At 35.8% G+C, this 18,605-nt stretch overlaps 1 protein-coding gene across 1 annotated transcript in view; it reads left to right on the plus strand.

Annotated features, from left to right (window-relative positions):
* The window catches only part of RRP15 (ribosomal RNA processing 15 homolog), a 46,386-nt gene extending 39,639 nt beyond the window's left edge, over positions 1 to 6,747 (plus strand). Inside the window, exon 5 of the mRNA XM_023203721.2 lies at positions 6,126 to 6,747. Within this exon, the coding sequence (XP_023059489.2) occupies positions 6,126 to 6,269 (144 nt within the window). The 3' untranslated portion in view covers positions 6,270 to 6,747. The remainder of the gene's footprint in view (positions 1 to 6,125) is intronic.
* The last annotated feature ends 11,858 nt before the right edge of the window (positions 6,748 to 18,605 follow it).

Raw genomic sequence — 18,605 nt, forward strand, 5'->3', positions numbered from 1 at the left:
TTCTTGGTTTACTCTCACTCTTTTGGTAAAGCATATTCTCCGGTGATTTTGTCAAGTTAAAATACAGTGACAGATGTCATGGTGATGACTGCTTTCAGCATGCTGTCCCACAGAGTCACTTGGCCGCAGTTTGTCCTTCATGCTTGATGTGTAGTTGTCATTTCGGAATCTCCATTCATTCTCATCCTGGCCATTTCTTTCTTTTTTCTTTGGTGGGGCTCTATTTTCTCTATCCCATGTTGTCTTCTTTTTGTTTTACTCCATCTGTTTGTGGAGAACATCCTCAGTGTCCTGAGAAAGGCTGCATTGGAAATAAACTTTTGGGGACCTCGTATGTCTGAAAATACCTCTGTTCAGTATTCACATTTCAATAATAATGTGTCCCAATGTTGAATTTTAGGTTGAATATTATCTTCCTTTGACATTTTGAAAGTGTTTGTCTGTTGCTTCCTTGATTCTAGGATTGCTATTGGAAAATCTGAATCTTTTGATTTCTGATTATTGGTATGTATGTGACTTTTGTTTTCCTGGAAGCTTATGGGATATTCTTTTAGTTCCTGTTATCCTAAAATTTTACAGTAATGTTCTCATTGTGTTGTATTGGACACTCGAGGGCTGCTTTTAATCTGGAAATGTGTGTCCTTCACTTTGGGAAATTTTGTTAAAGTACTTCATTAATTTCCTCCTGTACATTTTTTCTCTGTCTGTAGAGCTCGTATTATTTGCATCCTGGGCCACTTGGACTGGTTCTCTAGTTATCTTTTTCTTCTACTTTTCATCTCTGTTAGTCTATTTTCTGGGCAATTTCCTTACCGTTATCTTCTCACTTTTGTAATGTGGTTGTTTTGTTTTGTTTTACTTATTCCACTATATTTTTTATTTTAAGCTCTTTGTTATTCTCCTAATGTTTCTTTTAAAATAGCAACTGTTGGCCAGGCATGGTGGTTCAGGCCTGTAATCTTAGCTGGGAGGCCAAAGTGGGTGGATCACATGAGGTCAGGAGTTCGAGACCAGCTTGGCCAACATGGTGAAACCACATCTCTACTAAAAATACAAAAAATTAACTGGGCGTGGTGGCAGTTGCCTGTAATCCCAGCTACTCAGGAGGCTGAGGCAGGAGAATCGGTTGAACCCAAGAGGCGGAGGTTGCAGTGAGCCGAGATTGTGCCATTGTACTCCAACCTAGGCAACAAGAGTGAAACTTTGTCTCAAAAATAAATAAATAAACAAAGTAAAATCAAGTAGCAACTGTTCGGATTTTATGGATGCAATGTATTTTAACTCTTCAAGGATGTTGATGATATTTTTCCCTAAATTTTTTTCTCTTGAATTTTTTTTTTCTGCAAGTCACTTTTTACATTTTGTGTTTGTGTTGTTCTCAGTCTTCTTTCTGATGATCCTTAGTTGTGTGTTCATGATTAGATCAAATAGACCGAAAAATTCAACTGGAAGCTATGAATATACGGGTGTCATCCACCTTAAATTTCACTGTAGGGTTCTCTGGGTGAATTTAGGTTTTCAATAAAGTAACTCTTCTGTTCTTCTACTTAGAAGAAAAAGATCTGCCTACCAGCATTTTGGGAGCCCAGTGTGAGAAGAGAGCTGGGATTCAATATCTGGTTGCTGTGTGTGTGTGTGTATGTGTGTGTGTAACTTAATCCCATTTTCGGTTCTATACCTATGCCTTCATCTGTGTAAGCCCATTACCTCTTCAGAAGTTAAACCTCTAGGGTGTTATGCCAGGTTATTGTGGAATGGGATGGGGAAGTTTCTCAAAACATATCTTGCACCCCGGTTCTTTTTTTTTTTTTTTGGTTCTTCCACTTCAACCCTTAACTTCCAGAAATCCCTGATACTTACTGCCAGTTTCTGATTCTTTCACAGATTCTGCAGTGTAAATAGGGTTAGTTTTGTCAGTGTGACAGTTACAGTCTTAGGATTTAACTTTCTTGGTGTCTTCTGGTCCATCTCCTTCACCTTCAAAATTGTGTTGATATTGTCTCTTCTGATCTTGTCCTTCTGAGTTATGTCTTTAAAACAACAAATCACTTTTCTGAAGTTTTATTGATTATTGCAATTGAGCAAGACTAGTTGTTTATGTTCAGACTGCCACTTTAGCATGTGCCCTCCGCCTTTTTTCTTTCTGCATAAGTCTTTAGCAAATGTAGGCATTAGAATTTAAAAAGTCATTCTGCTGCCTTTAAAACGAGGTTTTCTTTATTTTTTTTGAGATGGAGTCTCACTCTCTTGCCCAGGCTGGAGTACAGTGGTATGATCTCAGCTCAATGCAACCTCCTCCTCCTCAGTTTAAGTGATTCTCCCGCCTTAGCTTCCCCAGTAGCTGGGATAATAAGCCTGTGCTACCACGCCTAGGCAAATTTTTGTATTTTCAATAGAAATGGGTTTCACCATGTTGGCCAGGCTGGTCTGAAACTCCTGACCTCAAGTGATCGGCCCGCCTTGGCCTCCCAAACTCCTGGGATTATAGGTGTGAGCCACCACACCTGGCCTAAAACAAGGTTTTCTTGAGCTGCCATCTTGACAGATGCCATCTAACATATCTATTTTTAAAATGTATTAACCCGCACTTGTTTTTATAAATTTCCTATCGTGTCTTTTTTTTGTCTCCAAATTGTTGCTTCACAGTGTAAAAATGCTAATGTAATGATAGCTTGAGTGATGTCCATACTTACGGCATACAATGCTGAATCTTATGTTAGATTTACAAAATCGAATATTGGATTTTCTAAAATCTTTCCCTCTCAGCCATAAAGTGTACTTGGTTTTATAGCAGTAAACAAAACTGTCACTAAGAAAAAATGTTTATTTAAAGCAAATAAATAATTGTTTCTAACATGTACCAGAATCACTGACTGACTATAAAAACAGATTACTAGGCAGCATGCCTAGAGTTTCTGATTTAATAGGGCTCGAGATTTTGAATTGCTAATAACGTATTTTCAAGTTAGTGGATAATGCTGCTGGTCTAGAGATCACACTTTAAGAATCACTGATACAGACTATATTGGTCCTTGAAACCAAGAAACAAAAACATCACCAAAATCCCCCTGTAAAGCTCTTCTTGTTATTCTTTACATTGGACAATTGAGCAAAACTTTGAACTTACTCTGTTGCTGCTCTTCTTGCCTAAAATAGATGTTTACAGCACTCATCTTCCAAGACAAACATATGATATAGCTAGTGTCACCATTTTAATTAGTGAATTCCTTCCTTTGGTCTACTATTGTTCCTTTCTTTCTGAAATACATGTTTAAAGTTTTGTCGGCTGGGCACAGTGGCTCACGCCTGTAATCCCAGCATTTTGGGAGGCTGAGGCAGGCGGACCATGAGGTCAGGAGATCAAGACCATCCTGGCTAACATGGTGAAACCCCGTCTCTACTAAAAGTACAAAAAAATAAGCCAGGCGTGGTGGCATGTGACTGTAGTCCCAGCTACTAGTGAGGCTGAGGCAGGAGAATGGCGTGAACCCGAGAGGTGGAGCTTGCAGTGAGCCGAGATGGCGTCACTTTACTCCAGCCTAGGCGACAGAGCAAGACTCCATCTCAAAAAAAAAAAAAAAAAGTTTTGTCCATGTTCCCTTTCTTCTTCGTTCTTCTGTTGCCTGCGGGTTTTCTGGTGCTACCTCGGAGAGGAGTAGAGGAGTAGCTCAGTCCAGCTAGAGGTTGGTTGCCAGGGTGAGCTCTCTTATAGAAACACTCTGTGTTGAGTCAGTCATGCGGCATCAGTGTGCTCTTTCGGTAATGTGTTGATGGCATTTTGGGTGTACTTGCCTAACATAGAGGCTTCACACTGAGATTGCACTTGTTCATATGTAAACTCAAATACCAAAGTCAGGATAGGTCTTTGCTAGTCAGCAATTTGGATATGGCTATACACTTTTCTGAATTTAATTGAAAGCTTTGAATTCTTACTTTGACAGGAGAGATGTTATAATTGTTGGTTCTAAGTGGATTTTTGTTCATTGTGAACATCAGTTTTTTATTTAAAGAAAACCTGGGTTGACTGGGTGTGGTGGCTCTCATCTGTAATCCCAGCACTTTGGGAGGCTAAGACAGGTGGATTGCTTGAGCCCAGGAGCTCAAAACCAGCCTGGACAACATGGCAAAACCCTGTCTCCACAAAAAAAAAAAAAAAAAAAATACAAAAATTAGCCAGGCATGATGGTATGCACCTGTAGTCCCAGCTACTCTGGAAGCTGAGGTGGGAGGAGAGCCTGGGAGGTCAAGGCTTCAGTGAGCCATGATAATGCCACTGCACTCCAGCCTGGGTGACAGAGTGAAAATCAGGGAAAATGGCCTTTTATCCAGCTAGCTAACTTAATCTAATAGAAGTAGAATTTCAGTTTTAAGAGTAGGTTTGATATTGTAGAAATAAGAAATGAAAAATTGTTAATATACTCGTTATCTTCCTACATTATTGTTCTCCTATCAGTGTGGCGTGAGAAGCAATGGAACTGTTTTATATTGGTTTTTAAACAGCACAGTTTTTTTTATTTGTTTCTGTATGTTGGGTCAATTATAGTAAAAAGTGTGCTGATGTTTGACATACTAAGTCAGTTCTGAAATCTTTGCTCATATTTATATCCCATTCAGTCTTCAAGTTATATTTAAGCACAAGCTTTGCTTGATATTTTGACCTCAAGAAGACAAGAGTGAGCCAATAGGACATTTTTCTTATTTGCTTGTAATAGTGTTCAATTTATTTATTTTTTAATGGAATGAATGTTTCAGGGGTATCTTTTTTTAAATAAAGGGAAATTTTGCCTGTTAGGTAAGTAATCTCTTGTAACCCAGCAAATACCTTTAATATATATATATATATATATATGTATATATATGTATATATATATTTTTGAGATGGAGTCTGGCTCTGTCACCCAGGCTGGAGTGCAGTGGCGCAATCTCGGCTCACTGCAAGCTCCGCCTCCCGGGTTCACGCCATTCTCCTGTCTCAGCCTCCTGAGTAGCTGGGACTACAGGCGCCCACCACCGCGCCCGGCTAATTTTTTGTATTTTTTTTTTTTTAGTAGAGACTGGGTTTCACCGTGGTCTCGATCTCCTAACCTTGTGATCCGCCCGCCTCGGCCTCCCAAAGTGCTGGGATTAGAGGTGTGAGCCACCGAGCGTTTTTTACGTAATGACTGCATAACGATAACACTGTTTTCTAACCAAATGTCATGGGTTCTTGTGCCTTAGGTTTTTACAAAATTTTATATTTCTGTGATTGACATAAATAGATATGCATAGACTGTTAGCCCCCCCAAAAACAGGGGCTTTGGTTTGTTCATCACTATGCTCCTAACATAGTGCTTGATACACAGCTAATTCTGAATAAATATTTGTGGAAGGAATGAAAAATTTTGAGTGCTGCATCTATTGTGTTACTTAATTGATACCACAAGGTGGTACTATTGTACCATGAAATGAAAGCCTGAAATTCTTAGTACCACATAAATCCTGTGACTAAATGAAATGAATTGACTACCTATTATGTTTATTCCCTGCTTCATTTATTTATAATTTCAACATGCGATTAGTCTTTGATTACATGATTGGGTCAGGCAGTGAGCTCATAACCTAAATAAAGAACATTTGGTTCAAATTTTTATAAAAAGGTTAAGTGAGATAGCATCTTAAAAAACCTAGCATAGTACCAAGGTAGTTTCTTTTTCTCACTTTTAATTTACTTTGGGTTAAAGGCCTTTGTTAAATTGTTATTTGTTGTGAAATAATTTGCCCCAAATTTTCTAGTAAATTATCACTGAAGGTTAAATAGTATTGTAAGTCTGTTTTGGTTGTCAAAAGTGCTTAAAAAATTAATACCAAACCTAGATTTATATTTTTTTCCCTCCCTTCAAAAAAATTTTTTGTTTTGCGTTCATGTTTCTTTTATGGAGTCCATGCAATATTTTATTAATGTTTAGTTCTTTATTATACATTTGTACATAATCATAGTGTATAAAGTAAGTCAATTTACAATTTCTCTTGGTTTTACCCCTATTTTAAAAACTAAGCATTGAGAAGTTTGTTTTGTAGCTTGTACCTTTTTGTTTCCTTATGATGGAATTGACTTTGGAATATTTTGATTCTATAATTTTCCTCAGACTGAAGTGAAATCAGAAGAGGGCCCGGGTTGGACGATCCTACGTGATGATTTCATGATGGGAGCATCTATGAAAGACTGGGACAAGGAAAGTGATGGGCCAGATGACAGCAGACCAGAATCTGCAAGTGACTCTGATACATAAAGCATTATAGGAAATACAATTGCAGTCATTTTATTTTTTTCTAGAGAAATACGTCATCCTCTGATGGTGAATTATAAGGATACCATTTGTAAAAAAGTTAAAAGACTTTTGCCAGATTTCATATTTCCCTTTTTATGTACATTTTATATATACGTCATTAAAAATTATATTTTAAACCCTTGCATAATTTTAAGCGTTGTTCCTCAGAACATTTGTAAAAGGATATATTTCTGCTTGACTAGCGAGATACGCATTTTGCCAGGATCATATTGGTCATGTCTATTGGTGTGTTATTTCAGTATCACCAATGTTTTCAGAAATACAGTACTAATTCATAATTAAACTCTTTGAAGTTAATATTTCTTTGCCTTCTAACTTATAGACCCAACTATGTATCTGTAGTTTTGGGGAATGATTGGTGTCTTATGGTTTGTGTGGGGAAGTTACTGAGAAAACCTATATAATAAAATTTATAGTTTTTCAGATTTTGGGTGGTGATTTTAGTTTTGGGTAATCTGGAAGATATGATTTAAGAAACAAAAGATTTCAACTTATTTTATTATTTATTATTATTATTATTATTATTATATTTGAGACGGAGTCTTGCTCTGTGGCCCCGGCTGGAGTGCAGTGGCATGATCTTGGCTCACTGCAAGCTCTGCCTCCCGGGTTCACACCATTCTCCCACCTCAACCTCTCGAGTAGCCGGGACTACAGGCGCCCACCACCACGCCCGGCTAATTTTTTGTTGTTGTATTTTTAGTAGAGACGGGGTTTCACTGTGTTAGCCAGGATGGTCTTGATCTCCTGACCTCGTGATCCACCTGCCTCGGTCTCCCAAAGTGCTGGGATTACAGGCCTGAGCCACCGCGCCCGGCCCAGATTTCAGCTTTTATTTTCTTTCCTTTTATTTATTAAATAATATAAATAATGACAGATTTATTTTAGGTGTTAGGCTATTTTTGCAGGAGAGATTTACAGAGGTGGAAATTCTCATGCTTATGCAATGAGACATAATTTCACAGGAAGCATATTTGACATGTTTTAGTCTCTCTCCTTTTTTTCCCTCCCAAATATTTGAGTTAGCTTAAATTCTTTTTATGGACTGCCCAGCCAGTGAAATGATGCAGTTAGACAACAAGTAATCTGCAGCAGAATATTGCATCCTATTTGAGACTTGATTCCATATTATTGCCTTAAAGGCTATTAAATTGGGTGAGTTTTAGTATCCAGCTATTAAAAAGAGGAAAGACTGTTTAATATCATTCCAAAATTTTTGTGAAATGTGGCCCAAGATCTAAAGTTTTTAAGGGAATTATTTAATAAATATGATCTGTCCCTTTTTGAAAAGGATCCATCCCTTTTCATAATAAAAATAGTTTCCTTCTACCACCCAGTTGCACATACTTGCATCTGTTACATATTGAAGGATAATCTTCCCCCCAAAAAACTATGCAAGAGCAGAGATGTTTATATTTTGAAACCCATTTGAGTGTTACAGTATTATATGACTAAAGCTGAATCAGTCTGTGGCCTGGTATTTGTTATCATAAAGGAAGATGTACACCTAAGATATCAAGTGGTTAAAACAGCAAAGTACAAGACACATTTTTGTATTTATTCTAACTTTTGAACATTAGTTTCTTTCAATATAAATAAATGTGAACAAATATGCCTCAATAGTAATACAGGAGAACTAAATATCCTGCTATAACTTAATACAGATAAATATTTCAATATGACCTAACAAACACATAATTTTGAAAAAAAAAAAAATATGTGCAGCAACTTAAACACATTTTTCTCCCCAGGACTAAGATTACACTTAATTTAATTTAATCTCTTTCTGGGTTATACTAGAGTTTTGCAGGAATTTTTCTAAATAGTACATTCACATGATAGATATGGATAAGTAGCTTATTTACTGTTTTGAAACATAATAGTCATATTTTATAGTCCCTCATTTAATTTGAAAAAATTTGACAAGATTTTCACATTGAAAGTAAGGAAAAGAATATTTGCAGATTTCCTTTGTTCAGAAATTATTTTATTCCAAAGCAAAATTGAGTTGCCACTATCAGGGAAAAAATTGTATCACTTCTGTTAGAAGGCTATGAAGTATATATGAATTATATGACATAATTTTTATCATATAGATTTGATATCTTCTATGTATTAATATTTCTGCATCTTGGGTATTAAGCAAAATACCATTATGTATAAATATGAAACCAGGAATGTGTATATTTTAGAAGCTAATTGTGTGTCTTAAGTGAATGTTTGAGTTTAGTTCTGTCACCTCTATTCTAAATATTTTACCTACAACATTTACATTATTCTGGTATCAATCAGATAAATAATCCGAGTCTATTTCATCTTTCTACATTGTCTTTGTGGTTTTTGTTTGTTTGTTTGTTTTTGAGACGGTCTCACACTGTCACCCAGGCTGGAGTGCAGTGGTGCAATCTCAGCTCGCTGCAACTTCCGCCTCCCGGGTTCAAGCGATCGTCCCACCTCAGCCTCCCGAGTAGCTGGGACTACAGGCATGTGCCACCATGCCCAGCTAATTTTTTGTCTTTTTGCCGGAGATGGGATTTCACCATGTTGCCCAGGCTGGTGAGCTCCTGAGCTCAAGGGATCCTCCTGCCTCTTGCCTTCCAAAGTGCTCAGATTACAGGTGTGAGCCGCCATACCACCTGTCTTTGAATTTTTTAATGAAGGGAAAGAAAACCGCAATTCCTGCCTCCCCATTTATTTAGACGTAACACTTAGGATTTTATTTTTGGTAACTACTAAGAATAATATAGTAGGTTACTTTTCCTTGGTTAGAAAGAACTATGGAAAATAGGAACCAATAATTTGGAAGCATTAGTTCCTTATTTCATATATAGAAATAATTATCTTATTTCCTTATTTCATATATAGAATGTTCTAGATACTTGGATGGCTGGGGTTAATGTTCTTAGTCTTTATCATAGTTTAGCATTGGTTGTTAATTATTTTTAAGCATCAGAATTTGAAAGCCAATGATAATACCTGATTAGGACTGAAAATAGAATTATCTTAGTAGTGTAGCACTTTTTATAGTGGAGTTGGAGCACTGAATTTATTTTCAAATTACCTAGAATTCTGCGTTGCTCAAATATTACTCAATTAATTGCAAAATATACCTTGGAAATCCTGTGGATAGAATAGTTCAGAGGGTTACCACTAGTACTTAGAGCCTAAAGTCACTCAGTAGGAGGTTCTGGAAGGTCTATTTGAAGGCAATCCAATTTCTTTAAAATAAAATATTTTTTGTCTTTCAAAACAGACAGGTGAAAAAGGAATGTATAAATTCCGGGAAACCTCTTATGGTTTCCTTCTATTTCCTTCCACATTTCCATTAATGTGCTAACTTGAAGGAATTTAACTTCGAGGAAAGTTGACTATTATAGTGAATATTATAATTTGTCAATACTTTATTGATAATTTAGCTTTGTTTTTATTTGGAAACATTTTTTCCAGTTGACCAAAGCAGAATTCATTGTGTTCTTCCTTCAATTTCATCAATTAGGATCAATGTGATGGATATTTATCTCCACTCTGCATGTCAGTGATACGGCATAGACGCTGGTAAACCCTGCAGATATCATGAGTATGAAGACTATTTGAGGTGAATTGGCAGTGAGAGCAAGTTTTGGAAACAGGAGAGAGAACTACTTCGTGCCTACAAAAAGCTCTCTCATTCCTTCCTGAAGAAAACAGGAGTCTGAATTTTGGCCAGCTGGGTGTTTGAATCTTACTGACTATTGCAGCATTGGTAGTCCTGGTAAATTTTTTCAGTGAGCGAGCTTTTCTGACATTTGATTAAACATATTGCTCAAGGGAATCTGTGAGCAAATCTGCGCGGTTGACAAGACATTTAAAATTGTGATTAATGTTTTAATAAAATGCTAAGTTAGAATGAATCTAATCATAGTTATATAGATGGAAGTTATATTCTAACAGTTCTTGAATAATTTTAGATTCTCTAAATTTAGACTGTTTTCTAGCTTAGAGAGCTGTATTAATATTTTTTACCTAGTCTACTGAATATAATTTCAGGGAGTTAGTATTTAAGACTTTTTACCTAGAGATACAGTAAACCTTTTAAATTTAAGTTTGCTTTCTTAAAATACCTGTTCCAACATTGCTCACCTTTCTTCTCCCTCCTTTTTGCCCTCTCCTTCAGTGGGAGGAGCACATATTCAGCTTTCTGTTAAATGCTCTTTGGTTTTCAACTGAGTAAGGCAAGCAAGGATATATGTTAGAAGAGTGGGCATAATACCTTATAATAAAATTATAGGGACTAAAAATCTAAATCATTGCTGTCAATAGGACTTTTTGTGATGATGGAAGTAATTTACGTCTGTGCTGTTCAATATGGTAGCCACTAGCACAAGTGGCTATTGAGCATTTCACATGTGGCTAGTGATACGGAGGAACTAAACTGTTAATTTTAATTTATTTAATTATGTTAAATTTTAAGTTACGTGTGGCTAGTGGGTCTATCCCAACTATGAAGAGAATAAAGCTACAGAGCATATATCTAGTCTAATAAAACAACAGTGAATTTGGGAATTGTGAATTTGTCTTAAGCTTTTTCCATAAACTTTTATTGATACAATTTAGGCATATACAAATACTGGTGAAATTTTATTGATTGAATTATTGTTGACTTTTCTTTCAGTATTTATATTTTGAAAAAGATATGTTTCTTTATAATTAACTTGTATTGTAGGGTAACTGTTGCCTTAAATGTTAAGCCACTTAGTTAATAACAAATAGCATTTGGTTTTTTAGCATTGTTTATCATCTGAGGCTTTCAGAATTAATACACCAGACCTTAAATCTTTTTGTTGTTCTCCAAAAGAATGGGTTTATGACGCATCAAAAGGACATCTTGAGAACTGCTGGAGCAACAGATACCATGTAAGGAGTGAATTCCCATGTTTTTCACTTACATCGAGAGGCCTACTTATTTAGGAGGTTTCCTAAGTAAGTGTATTTAGTTGTAGGACCCTAGAGTTGCCTAGGTCCATTCTATTCTAGCACATACTCAACATACTGCCAGAGCAAATGTAGGTTGTAGATTCAGGCAAACACACACACGCACACACACATGCACACACAAAACCCTGAAGAGCACAATGAGCATTAGCACAGCCAATTTAAAATGATGAGGTGTTAACCACATTTATATAAATAATAGTTTCTCTAACCCTGAATCATTATCCTGCATTTTTAATGCAATCGATTCAAAAACATCAAAGTGAAAACACCAAATTTGTAAGAGGTCAGGACCAACTGGGGCTCTAAATGGAGAGACAGCTGAGAGCTGTGTCCTTATGTGTGGGTGGCCTTGCAGCTGTTGATTCACCCTCAGGCTACCAGACAGTTGCCTCTTTGCACTTGCAGAACCAGACTTCAATCTTAGGTAAAAATGTATTCCTCCCATGGACAGGACATAAACAATAGATTGACATCAGCTTTGAAAACATCAGTGCAGCAGCCAGACTCAGCAGTTGCCCTGAAATACTGAGAAGTACCAAACATAACATCAAGACTGTTTCTACACAATAATATTTGTCTTTGTACAGCAACACTGGGTTCTCTTAAGTATATTATAAATATAAAAGCTCAAAGTCCAAAAGGTTCAATGTGATGATATCCTTGTCTCCAAATGGCAGGAACACTAGGATAGATTGCATGAGACATGACTGCCGTATCTTGGTCCTTACTAGGATTCCCAAATATACTCCTTAATAACCAGTAAGATTATATTTACACTGAACATTTTAAGAAATACCAGTGTTTGTTGTTGGATGAGAGACAGCATAAGTTTGGAATCACAACTGAATTCAGAGTTCTGTTTTAAGTCTTACTAGCTTTGTTTCCTTGCGTAAGTTTCTTAACCTTTGTAAGGCTAGCATGTAAATCAGATATAATAATATATAGTTCATGGTGTAAAGATTGGATTAATGTATACAGTGTCTATCTAGCACAGTGCCTGATATGTAGTAGAGTGTCAAGAGATGTTCTCTCTTATGCATTTGGAGGATTAGGTGCGGTGCTGTGCCTATAGATTTCCATTCATTTCTCATCTATGTAATTGTGAGTGTTCCTTTTCTAGATAGAATTCCCCCCGACAAAAGTTTAAAGTCTAACAGGTGGTAGGTGCTTATTGAGGCCCAGCAATTCTACTTCTGGAAACCTTCCTCAGGAAAAGATCCTGATGACAGAAAATGCTGTGTGAACAGTATTATATAGAATTGTTTTTAATAGCAAGAAATTTTTTAAAACTTACAAGTTCAGTGATTTGAGGACATTTACATAAACTATCATGAAGACAGATGAAAACACAGTGTCAATGATATGTTAACTGAAAAAGTAAGATTGAAAACTTTATGGATAGTATAAGTTTCTTAAATGCCAACAATGCATGAGGTGAATGGAATAATACTTTTTTTAAAGAATGTAATTTTTGACAGTCTAAAAAGACAGGCCTTATATTGAGAAAAATGATCCTAACATTTAATGAGGCACTAAAACATTTTTTATTTTTTCCTTACTTATTCTGTTCTAGAATCCAAACTCTAAATACTGTTTAATAGAGTACTATTGATACTAGCTATATTTGATGAATGTATAAAGAGTCCTATGTGCTAGAATCCTACTTTATCTTTTAAGTTTTGCTAATTACCCTGCAATGAATGTTGAACATAAAAAATTTGACTCCCTTTCCATGTGTCCACTGTTTCCTTATGCCTCTTGATTAATAAAACTTTATTTTTAAGTGAGAACCGCTGTTTTCTTGATTAAAAAAAAAAAAATCATTGCTATTTTGTTTTTAACCATCCTATTTTGCATAGTTCTATCACTTATTCAAGTAAAAGTTGGAACAGAACATGTGATAATAACAGCAAACATTTAAACAATATTGATTTTATGCCAGACAATATTTAAAGGTTTCATAATGAACCTTAATTCATACCATCTTCCTTATAACCCTGTTAAGTAGATGCTGTTATTGTCCCCATTATACAGATGCGGAAACAATAAGTTTTGGTAACCTGACCAGGGCCACACAGATAGTATAGTTCAATCCAGGCTCGAGTCACAGAGCTGCTGTACACAATAGTGATTCCTCACATTTTAGATGATGTTAATGTCTTATAGAAAATGAGATTCTAGAAATTGAACTCTTCCCTGGAAAGATAAATGGGCATTCAGTATTTTGCTCTCATTTAACCATGACATTAACCTATGGCCAATGGAAGGTAGTAGTAGATACCATGCTCTTTTGGGGCCTCACTTCCAAGGTGACAAAAGGAACAATGATCATGCCAAAAAGGGTGGTGGCCACATGTGTGCCCAAGGACAGGGCTATTAAGAAGTTCTTTATTCAAAATACAGTAGAGGCTGCAGCAAGTGTCTTCAATGCCTATGTGCTTCCCAAGCTGTATGTGAGGCTACATTATTGTGTGAGTTGTGCCATTCACAGCAGGAAGCCTGTAAGAACTGGACAGCCCCACTCCTATTTAGACCAGCAGATGCTGGCACCAAACCTCATGTAAGGAGCTGAGTCTTTAAGGACTGAAGAAAACTATCCTCTGGAGGAAAGTAAAATGGAAATAGTACTTACAAAAAATTAGTAGATGCCATTAATCAGAAGGTGAAAATTTTCCTGGCTGTGTCAATTTAGAGTTAACATATCACCCCAGGCTGTTGCTGTCAGTTTATTCTGTAACTTGCTACTGGATAATTCATTATAGGTCTTGCCTGAGCGTGTCTGATAACTAAAACTTTACATTTGAATTATCTGGATGCTGCAGAGATGGAACTACTTTACTAACGTGGTATCCAATAATTTACTATATACAGCTATTGGTTCTTTTCCCAAGATACAATATATTGACTATTTGCTGCTCTCTGTTACTTAATGACAGGTGACTTATAAAGGCGTAAGTGGTTGACATTTTTGCTATTAAGAATTTAAATATTCAAATTATGCTTTATAAATGAGGATTAGAATTTTAGCATGTTATTTCCTAGGAGATAGCAGATAACTAAAACTTTATAATTAAGGATATTCTATTGCTGTTGTTCTAGCATCTTTTCTAAAAATGCATGTTTTACAATATGTGAAACTAATTTTTATTTGATGTGCAGTAACAACAAATCAATGCAAAATTATAAATTAATGAATGTAACAGTACAAAGTTGTAAGACATACCACAGCTTTCCTCTAGGTGGCATGATTTCAGCTATCATTGAGTCAACTGATAAAAATGTTTTTTCCCTATAACCACATGTATGTAGTTTCTGAACAATCAGTATAAGTGTGACATTGGTTAGATTTAATTGTTACAACTGGTTAAATAACCAGATTGGCCTTATAATAGTCTACTGTTTAATGATCTTAAGTAACTTAAAATTATAAGACAAAGTCCTCTTAAAGAAACAAATACAAAAAACTTGTTATCTCCAATAACCTAGCAGCCAAAATTATTTGTCTCTTCAGGTCACAATGACACACCCATTTCTGGATTTATTTCTTTGGCAGATATTTATTTCTTATGGTAGATAGCTTGTTATATGCTTGGAACAGTAAAGATACTGCCTTTTTACTTAAAAGGACTCATATAGATATAACAAATCTAAAGAGAAACCACAAATTATAGGATTCTTGATTACAAAAATTTTCACGTTAACAGGAAACAGTCCCTTCAATTATGTGAAGGTAACTTTCCTGGTGTCCTGGTTTTATGAAGCAGTTACTGTGTGCTAAACAAGAAGGATCAACATGTGAAAAGTCATTATTATGTGACCTGCAAACACCAAACAACAAACAGAAACACTGTTCTTTTTTTTTCTTTACTGGCACTAAAATGGGAAAGGGGGCCAAACTCATTTTTACCTTTGAGATTATTTTTCTGTTGCTGATTTTCAAAAATTTAAAAATTAATTTATCTGGCTATACACACAATACATAACATGCTTGTTAATCCCATTTTTGTTGTATTTATCTTCTTCCTTTCTTTGTGGGAGACTGCTTTCATGGAGCTCAAAAGAGCTTGACCAAGCACCTCCTGGGGGTTCATTTTTGTGGCAGTGCAGGTTTGTATCAATGCTCAAATTGTGCAAGTAGCATTTTCAAAATGTATCTCCGATGGTGATTTTTAGAATATGCTGCATAGCAAAAGGGGAAAAAAAAGTCTTGGAAGTATGCAAAATACAGTATCACCATTGTAACCGAAAAAAGGTGAAAGACTAACAGATGTATTCTTACAGATTTAAAGCGGCTTCATTTTAAATAAGGTAATTATCTGGAACAGTCCTGGTTTACCCCTATTGTCTTAATGTAGAGCGTTAATAAGAGACTTTAATCATGAATGCTTAACTGAACTTCGATAGTCATTTAGCATTTTATTCACCAAAAGTGTATTTTCTCGTCATTTCCTCCTATAATTACTGGGGGCAAAATACCATAATATTTAAGATGTGCTCAATGAGTGGCATCCTCTTTAGCCCAAAAAATGTTTGGATTTGTGTGATAAATAATATAGTTTCCCTGGTTATGATAACTTTGTTTTCTACTAAGATTTAAAATAATCATCAGTGAGAGTTTGTGGTCTGTAGTCTCCAGTTTTATAAATTATAGCCATCTATATAGCTGTGCTTTTAAAAATACTTACATACTTAGGCTTTTAAAAATACATATTTACTAATTTTTTCCACTATCATAAACTACACTGAGGTTTTCCTTTTTTATGCAATTACTATTGACCCTTGGTTTTTATGTATGTATTTATTTATTTTTTAATTGCAGGCTAATCGAGGCAGCAAAGGGCAAAGTTGTTTGAAATGTAGGTTGGTAATTTTGGTAGTGGAAATTTAGACATTTGGAATTTTACCCAATCTATGAAGCCCACTGAGATGGCGACAGACACATAAATTCATTTAAAGACCATGTATCTTTAAAAAAAACACAAAAAACAAAAAACTTTTGTTATATCATACTCATTTTAATTATGAGAACACAGTCATATTTTTCTTTATCACTCACCTTCTCTTTTTCTTTCTCATCTTTTTATTTTTAATTGACTAAAACACTCTCTCCATTTCTCCCCAGCAACCTCATTCTGGCTTCTTGCTTTATGAAGTCTGTCTGTGAACTTCTGTGGTGATAGAGTAAATGAAGTAGGAGTAGAGATTCTGTAAAGGTGAGTGTCAAGTACTGCCCTAAAAAATATGGAAAATTCTGCCGCTGGTTTCTTTTTGTCAACATTAGGATTTTGTTAAGCACTGATCCATAGTGTTATGCTGTGTGCCAACTATTACATATGTTCTTTTATTTATATCAGTCACTAAATGCTATCTTACTGGATGAATTTCACCAGGGGCAGGAAACCAGAGGCTGCAGCTACGGGGATGACACAGCGCAGGCCACTTTGAGACCGCCTCCCCAAGAAAGACTTTCCTGGAGAGCTAAAATTGTAGAGATATGAGTGGCCCAAAAGCCACAAGCAGTAATCAATCAACTAATCATAATTCTAAAGGATGAGATAATGTTCCCATAGTGTATCATTAGTGTGATGAGTTTATCTCTTTAAGGCCTCACAACCTGCTGATATACTGTGGTTTTTCTTGGTCCTATCTCTTTATTTTTTATCACCTCTGATCTCTTTAAACCCACTCTGTTTCCATTTTCCTCCCTTCCCATTGTTTCCTCCTTTTTCCTTAACACTTCTTCCTTAGATTAATCTTTAAATACAAATGGAAATAATAATTGGATTATTTTTCATGAGGAAACCACCTTTCCATTTCATTATTCACAAATAGAATAATGAAATAAAGCTGTTTACAGAAATGCATATAGAAGATCAGACAAAAATGATATAGACCAAACATTGTTCTTGAATAGTGGTATCAAATATAAAATTATGAATAAAATCTTAAAGGACTTTTGGTGTATTTTCATATTAAAGGGTTATTTTGCATTTATCAAGTGTCACTGTTTGGGGGAAAATGTAATCAATTACAGTCGTTCCATATATTTCTTTTTTTCGCCTCCTGATTTTTCATGCTTGAAACCATTCTGGAAAGCTTCCAGAATTGTTACAAATGAAGTTATGCTTTGGTCAGTGTTAGTAAGGGCCTATGATCCATAGGCGTAAAACTCCAGGACAGGGATGAGTAGTTTTGTTTTCTTCAGCCTCTTGTAGAAATTCCACATTACTTAACTGAATAGACCCACTGATGAGTGGAGAATGGCTAAGAGTGGAAACAGCTTCACTCTCTACCTCTGTAATTTCGAAACAAAAAATTCCATTTGAGGGCGTTAATAAGAGACTTTAATCGTGAATGCTTAACTGAACTTTGATAGTCATTTAGCATTTTATTCACCAAAAGTGAATTTTCTTGTCCTTTCCTCCTATAATTACTGGGGGCAAAATACCATAATATTTAAAATGTGCTTACAGAAACTACTAGGAGGCAGAACTAGAAGCAAATTCTTCTTGGGTTCTTCCCTGGCTTTTCAGAGAGAGAGAGAGAAGGCCAGATATTTTTATTATAAATTCCGTGACAGAAATAAAGACATGATAGGATAAGAAACTCACAGAGTCAGTAACTTGTTCAGGATTACAAAGCCAGAAAGTGACAGAAATCTGAACCCAAGACACCATGACTGGAGCCTGCTCTTTAAACCACTGCGCTCTCCTGCCTCCTTGAAGTAATCAAGATGGTGTATATCATTTAAATACCATTTTACCATGAAGACTGTAGAGACTCTGACACATAAGACCTCCATAAATTTAGTGAATGTTTTGCCTCTTAAATATAGAGATGAAAAAACATAGTAAGAGTTATTTAATAGAAGAAAGGATTCATTTACAGTTACCAGGGATACAGCTCTAGCAATCTTGCCTGTTAGGTCTTCAAAGAACTGATCATTTGAGAGGTGGAAAGGGGCTCCTCCTCACCTGCTATACTCACTTACTGCACTTACCCATTCCAGAAGCTTTTACCAATACCTCCCGTCTTACCCTCCTGGGCTTTGGAGAAATTAAAGTAGCCTTTTATGAGTAAGTCAGGGGTCTCAGGTCTAAGGAGCTGTTAAGTGAGCAATAGGTACTCAATAGACTAAGTATTATGAACAAAAGTGTATATGTCTATGTAAGGAAGAGGGGTGGCCATCAGAATTTATGGCTTAGACGCCGTTTTCCTAGAAGTGATGTAAACGGACTCTCGCTACTCTATCTGCACTCTAATCTGAATCTACTTAAGGTGCATCAGTATCTGTACCAAGAA

The sequence above is a fragment of the Piliocolobus tephrosceles genome, chromosome 1 (assembly GCF_002776525.5).
Source record: "Piliocolobus tephrosceles isolate RC106 chromosome 1, ASM277652v3, whole genome shotgun sequence".
Lineage (NCBI taxonomy): Eukaryota > Metazoa > Chordata > Mammalia > Primates > Cercopithecidae > Piliocolobus > Piliocolobus tephrosceles.